At 32.9% G+C, this 7,590-nt stretch overlaps 1 protein-coding gene across 1 annotated transcript; it reads left to right on the top strand.

The window, feature by feature from the left end:
• The first annotated feature begins 1,231 nt into the window (after window positions 1–1,231).
• On the top strand, window positions 1,232–7,105 carry LOC150079014 (polyisoprenoid diphosphate/phosphate phosphohydrolase PLPP6-like). The gene is made up of 2 exons (XM_090382734.1): window positions 1,232–1,517; window positions 6,624–7,105. Exons 1-2 carry the CDS (start codon window positions 1,262–1,264, stop codon window positions 7,013–7,015), a joined length of 648 nt encoding a protein of 215 aa, XP_090238860.1. The 5' UTR covers window positions 1,232–1,261; the 3' UTR covers window positions 7,016–7,105.
• The last annotated feature ends 485 nt before the right edge of the window (window positions 7,106–7,590 follow it).

Here is a 7,590-nt window from a genome sequence, read left to right as displayed (position 1 = left end):
TAAACTTTTTACTCTGTATCTCACTTGTTCGTGTCGTGTTACTTCCAATTTTTGCAAGCCGCGGGCTTTGTCATTGATTGCCGCTTATCTTTTTTATTCTGTTTTAAATTTTAATACACAAAAAATGTCAGTGAACAGAAAGTGAGTGAATTTGAGTGTAAAAGATGTTACGAATTATAGAAATATACGACAAATTAAACTTAAGCAATATGTCTCAAAAGGAAGCAGCAGTAAAATTAGGAGTGCCTCAGTCATCTTTATCGAAATTATTAAAATCACTCCACACATTAAACACTAATGTAATTAGTGAAACTAGAAAAAGGAAACATGAAGGGAAATGCATATAGCTGTCAATTACACCCTTGTTGTCTTTGCTCTAGTTCCCATTTCCCAGCAGACAGATTTTTATGAAATTTTATATTTGGGCCTCTTAAAAAGATTTGTCAAGCTATTCCAAATTTCATTAAAATTAGACTAATAGAAATATGGAAATTATTATTTTATTATTATTAATTTTTTCCATCATAATAATTTGATTTTTAGTGGATGAATTTTCATGAAATTTTATATTTGAATCTGCCAGGAATATTTGCAGTCATTGCAAATTTCATTAAAATTGCATTAATAGAAATCCAACAATTATTGTTTCTTTGTCTGGCTGGCTGCCTGCCCATCCATCCATCCATCCCCAACTCCTAGTGAATGTAATTTTGTGTAATTTTCTTTTTTGGGCCTGTTAGAATGATTTCTATATCCATCTCATTTAAATCAGATCCATAGAAATCTGGAAGTCATATCTTTTTTTTATGATGTATCACATTGGGCTATCCATATGCCATATATTGTAGTTGAAGCACTGGATATTATATTTGCCATGTGTTGGTTGGAGTGAGCAATGTTGGTGAATATGTGGAAACAAAATTTTTTTAATTGTTGTTGCTCACTTCTTTTGTTTTTGTTACCAATCATGAATTATTACTATTTGCTAATGCACCTGATATGTAGTGCATTGCACACATTAACTTGTTTATTAAATATTCTTAATTTTAATAGTATTCACATGTAATGCTCTTCTCATGCTTAAATTAAAATATTTTTGAATTATATGAAATGTTAATTAGAGCATATCTGATAAATTTTTGTAAAGTGAAAGTTTGTGTGAAGTGTAAATTTGGCTGTTTCAGATAATCTGATTTCTTGAATTTCTTTTTCATGGTTCCCATATAGAATTCATCATTTAAAAAAAAAAAAACTAACTAAGATGGAAAAAACTGAAACCAGCAAAAAATATCAGGAAATGTCTTCCTTAGTAGAGGTACTTGAGCAACTTGATTTGAAACTCAGTGCAGCTTGCAGTGTATGTGCATCTAAACAATCGCAGCTTGCTTTTCTACGGCCCTATCTAAAAGGTCTTGAAATCTCTTGCCATGGAATTCCTTGGCTTTCACTTTGCTTGATAGTTCTTTGGTTTTCTACAGGTAGTGAGGCAGAAACATTTTTCATGAATTTATTAATTGGTAAGTATATATTATAATGAATATCAGTCATTTTAAAGCTGTGCGAAAAATTAGTGCATGTAATAGTTTTAAATATTATGAATTCTTATGTAGTCTAGTACAACCCAATGTAAACCTTTCTTAAATTACTTAATGATGCTCTAATTCTAGAGATGGCAAACTTTGGCTAAGGTAAAGAAAACCAACATGAGAACTATGGCAAACTTCGGGAAACTTACTGGACAAACTGGTTTGCCGCTACAGCAGTTTCTCCCTGCATTCTCAGTAAACAGATAGCATGTGTTATAGGTAGTGGTAATAGAAGTCAAGAATGATGTATTGATTGAAGCTTTGGCATGACAGACGATGTAATGATTAGTTTTTTCTCATTAGTAAAAGCAGATTATTGGAGTTTGAGTGTTTTCACTATTAAAAAAACTATATTACTGATTTCTTTGTATGTTTTTAAGGTTAAGTTTCTTAACCTACTTTAAAGGATAGGTTATGAAAAAAGGAAATGGTTTCTGTATTTTTCGTTATATTTCATAACCTGACCTTAAATGTTAGGCTAGGAAATGATAGGAAAGGTTTCCTTATTTTTTCTTTATATTTCCTAACCTAAACTTTAACGTTAGGTTAGGAAATAATAGGAAAAGAAAAAAAAATCTTTATATATACAGTCAGTCCTCGTATAGCATGATAGTTGTGTTCCTAGAAACCCTCGTGCAATATAAACAACAGGCCCTATGGGAAAAATAGGGTTAGGTGCCGACCACCCGAGATTGAACACACATTTGTAACCAAAACATTACCAAACACAATAAATAATCGTAATAAAATACGTAAGTATTTTATTAAGACTATTACATAATAAAATATTGCTAATGTTTTTGTTTCTATCGTAAGCAAACTTGTTTTTTGTTCGATTTTCTATCCAAACAGATAACAGCCATTCGTTCCATCTCTTCCAATTCTTTGTCTTAATCTAATGGATTTTAATTACACTTTGAGTTGTTCCTGCTATGAAAGTTGTTTTTCTTTTCTCTGCATTCTTTGTAATTCTCGGCATTGCCTCATTTAGGTCTGTAGCACGTGCAATATCACATGGTCTTTCATTTCGCTCAAAGCACTTCACAATTTCATATTTATTCTCTATCGACAGAGGCAGACTGGCCATAAGCCTTACCGGAGAAACCCCTGTGGGCCGGAGGCCGGTGTGATTTTGGCCATAAACCATAGTATGAGGCCACTATAAATTTTCCCGGGTAAGAATTTTTGACCCAGTCCGCCTCTGTTTATCGATATTGCTTTTGTTTTTCTCTGTGAATCTGCAGTGTCTTCACCAGGATGCTTCTTTTTCACACCTTTGAAGTATTTTACTCATTTTTAGGGAATAAAGCACAATTACAAAATGAGGAGGCACGCTTGATACACAAACAAAGCTGCACGCGTGTAGCAACTGAATAAACAACACCATAAAGGCAGAGATTAACACCGCACATTTCTAGGGGTTACTACCATAAAACAAAAACAATTTCCAGTTGCGTTTCTGCTAGTGGAATCTGTTATAAACTGGTAGTAAACTCGATCTAATTGCATTTGCGATTATACTGATAGCTGGAATTGTGTTGGTTTTTACGTTATTATGGTGAAATGTGTTTCCCCTTCACTTATATAAAAAAATATAAATACATTTTCAGAATCTTCTCCTCATTCCTATCGTGTTGTGTTCAGTTGGGGGTGATTCTGCGTTCGACTGCCATTTCTTGTAAACACAAAGGCGAATCGTCATTAGCGAATTTGGTTCGTGTTATATATGATAACGTTCCCCTATCTATAAATCGTGTATGATCGAATTCATGTAGTGTAAACACGTGTTATACGTGTTTACACTACATTATGATATACTGACATTATGATATATACTTATCATAATGTCAGTCAATCACTTAATGCTATGATGTTATCGTGAATGTCAGTCACACCTACGTGTCAATCAGTATATCCTTCTCGACTTCTACTGCCACTACCGATAACATGCACCGCCTGTTTACTGAGAATGTAAGGAGAAACTGTGGTAATGACAAACCAGTTTGTCTGGTAAGTTTCTCGTAGTTTGCCGTGGTTCTCGCGTTGGCTTTCTTTACCTTCGCCCAAACTTCTTCCAGCCTGCATGCAAGAAATAAGCTGAAATAAAAATATAACATTAAATTCAATACAATGGTGAAATTGCAGACCTTTTGTCAGATGCTGTTATCAGACCAGTACATTAGCTGATATCAGCTCCTTGTGCCTTGGCTGTCAAACTAAGCCTGCTGCTAAAGATATTACAATTTTTCACATGCCACTGGGATAAAACTGACTAAAATCAGGGTCTAGGTTGATACGGTATTATAAAAGGTAACAATACACTGAAAGCCTCTAAAGAGAAATTTGCTGCTTAATTGTAATAATGCATAACACACAATTTTGTGCACAATTACACTTAAGGTTTTCATTGCTAGATGTGGTTTAGTTGAAACTTTTTTGATATGTTCACTTGAAAGTTAAATAACTTACCACATTTAAAAAGATAAATGCTTAAATGTTTTTTTTTTTTTTTGTGAATTGCTTTTATTTATGAAAGTGTCCTCCACGTTGGCACAGTAGCCAGTGGCCAAACCCAAATTTCTCCAAACTTGTTTGGAGAGATTTGGGTTTCATTTTCATCATTGATTGGAGGAATTTCTGAAGTCCTCTTTAATGAAGGCTGTAGTTAGCTGATGTCAGGTGGAAAGAGTGGGATTCCTCCATGAATTATTCAGGGTTTTTGACCCAAACATATAGATTGGACCACAAACACATCTACAGACAAATACAGTATATTGTATCAGCATCACACAGACTGTGAACCATGTCTGATGAGCATCTGCAGGAAATTTGATTTCTCATTATGCACACTATGAAACTATGAAAATACAAGCTCACCTGTTGCATTAGTTGTGAGATGTAGATTGTCAGATACTCCTACCCCCTCCCCTAATCATTTTTGGAAGCAAAGATATATGCGATTATGTAATGGGTGGATGAGTGTAGACAGAAAAATAGGTAGATTTTTTGATTTTATTTTTTAGACCTAATTTGTAAAAATATTTCTAAATAAAATGTAATGTTTTATTAAGAAGAACAATAAAACAAAATATTTTATTTTGAAAGCCTGCAGGTAAAGCTATTAATGAAAACTGGTCTGTGCCAGAAAAGTTTGTGTAACACTGCACTACATGGATGTGAGTGACAGACTTTGGTAGCATTAAAGTAAAAATTAAAAATTGTGTACACACACACACACACACACACACACACACACACACACACACACACACACACACACACACACACACACACACAGTAGAATGTCAGTTATCCGGAATAATTTTGAAAGGGTGATCTTTCTTCTTTTTTTTATTAATAATGGTAGTGCAGTAAGCGTTGGTTATAAGTGATCACATTTGCAAATTGAATTTTGATTCTAATAAGTGAAAGATTGAGTTTACTTCCTGTTTATAACAGATTGTACAAATAAAAAGCCCTATAAACAGAAAACTGCTAATTGTTTTATTGTGTCATGGTTGTGACCTCTAGAATTCTATGTGGCCTTCAGAAATGTACTTTAGAAAAATATCACAGAGACCTGGATTTTCTCAGAAACCATAATTGAATTTCAGATTAATTTAGTTCCAGATTCTGTAAGAATAATATATGCCTGAAACTATGCGATTTATTATTTTTCTCAATTTTTTATGCTGAAAGGTGAATGAAAAGAAAATGCATAGTTTTAACATTGTAACAAAAAATGGAAATTATTAATAGAATTAGAAAAGGTGAAAATTTAGGAAATCTCTCAAAAGCATTTAATGTGGGGACTTCAACAATTTATGACAGCAAGAAAAATTCCAATGCTATAACAATAATTTGTGTCGATTATGGATAGAAGGAGGATCTAGCAGGAAAAAGTCAATGTCGAAACCTTAAAATTCCGCTTTAGAGAGTGCACTTTATTTGTGGTTTCTTCAGAAGCGAAGTATAGGTGAACCAGTGTCTGTTGTGGTGAACTAGTGTTGTGGTCAAAAGCATTGGATTTTAATTGAAAATGAAGAGGTAATGAAGATTTTAAGACAAAACAGGTTGGCTGAAAAACTTTAAACTGAGACATGGTCTACGTGAACTAGATATTCAAGGCGAGAAACTTTATGCAGACGAAGTGGCAGCTGTGTCCTTTAAAAGTAGGTTTGCTTCAGTTATAGCAAATTACGAGAAAGAAAAAGCTTATAATGTTGATGAGACGGGTGTATTATGGAAAGCATTGGCGAGAAAAACCCTAGCCACTAAAAGAAAAATGCCTGCACCAGGTTTTAAGATGAGAAAAGAGTGAGTTACATTTGCTATGTGTGCAAATGCTACTGGGACGCACAGATTGTCCGTGCTCATTATCAGTAAGTCGAAAAAACCAAGAACATTTAAAAATCTTTCTAATTTTCCTGTTTTGTATAAAAATCATAAAAATGCCTGAATGGATGTTTCTGTTTTCCGGATTGGTTTATAATTTTTTTTATTTAATTAATCTTAATTATTTAATTTAATTATAAGATAAGATTAAATTTATTTAATCTTACCTTACTTTCGATTATCCGGAAAATTTGGCTTTCTGGAAGAAGTCTGACATCAGTTATTCCAGATAACTGACGCTCTACTGTATATGAACGTTACAAGTAGTTTGAATGTATGTAACCTCTGCACTGCATGGCAGAGTTAAATTAATTACTAGAAATTATAGTAATTCAAAATGTTTGCTCTTGCTCCCTCCCCCAGCACCTGTCTCATGATATTTTCCATGCAGATAACATCCTTAAAATTTACTCCAAGAACACCCAGTTCCAGTTTTCTCTGCTCTAACCACGTTGAATATAAGCCCTTTCTTGGTAATATGAGATTTGATTTGCCTAGGTTACTTTTTATTTGCATGCAGAGGCATGAGATGTTATGGCTTAAGAAAATAAATGGCAAACTGTTTATAAGTTATTAAACTATTAAGCTGTACTGACTGTTAATTATGGAATAAATTAACTGTATTTTTATTTTGTATTACAGCTTTACTTCTGGACATTATGTTTGTTGCAGTTTTAAAATCTCTTTTCCGGAGAAATCGGCCTGCACTCAATGAACCAGATATGTTTTTAACACTGGCTGTTGATAAGATGTCCTGCCCATCGGGACACACATCAAGAGTGATTATGCTGGTATATATTCTAATTAATAACTGTCCTTCAATTCTGTATCCAGTATTAATTTTCTGGGCTATTAGTACTTGTGCTTCTAGAGTGATGTTAGGACGTCACTATATTGGGGATGTTGTTGTTGGTGCTGTTTTAGGATTCTTTGAATATTACTTGATGTGCATATTATGGATGAGTCCATCTACAAGTAGGTGGTTTGCCAGTTTTTTCAAAGATGTTGGTAATTTTATAGGAGATGAGATTTAATATTTAGGTATTTTTAATATGTGATATCTTTCTACTCTTGTGATACACTTTAGTCTTGATTGCAGAAGTGCATAGTCATTAAGATTTAAAAAAAAAAGTTATGGCTTATAGAACATGATATTTTGCTGATTGTAATTTTATAGTCATTGATATATTTTTTGAAATTAATAATGACAAAAGAAGTGGAGGAATTTTCATATATTTCCATGCCATGAATTGTATTCATAACATAATCAATAATTAGTGTCACAATCATTATTCCTAAGAGAGAAGTAAAGGTTATATCAAAATTTTTTTAGTTATAAAATTTTGGCTAACTGTTTCAAGCATTCTTGCTGTGTCCTTTAAGGAAAGTTTACATTGAAAGTTCAAATATTGTTTATCTGTTTAATTATTGGCAGTATTTTAATACTTTTTGTGAATAAGTTTGCAAATTCCAAAATTATTGTATAGTATTTTGTACTTCCTGAATATGTGGATATCACATTTTGCTATATGGGATATCCACATTCTGAAGTTGAAATTAATGTTTGAGTTTGTGTGATGAAATATGCTGTAGAAAATGTGTTGCTGAA

This window comes from Mastigoproctus giganteus, chromosome 10, assembly GCF_048544385.1.
Source record: "Mastigoproctus giganteus isolate SK-2022 chromosome 10, ASM4854438v1, whole genome shotgun sequence".
Classification (NCBI taxonomy): Eukaryota; Metazoa; Arthropoda; class Arachnida; order Uropygi; family Thelyphonidae; genus Mastigoproctus; species Mastigoproctus giganteus.
This window is presented reverse-complemented; position numbering and strand designations above follow the sequence as displayed.

Bases quoted from the DNA above. Each gene is read 5' to 3' on its own strand.
- LOC150079014 (XM_090382734.1), top strand. From the start codon at position 1,262: ATGGAAAAAACTGAAACCAGCAAAAAATATCAGGAAATGTCTTCCTTA. The intron at 1,518-6,623 runs GTAAGTATATAT...TTTGTATTACAG, and splicing joins TTTCATGAATTTATTAATTG to CTTTACTTCTGGACATTATG.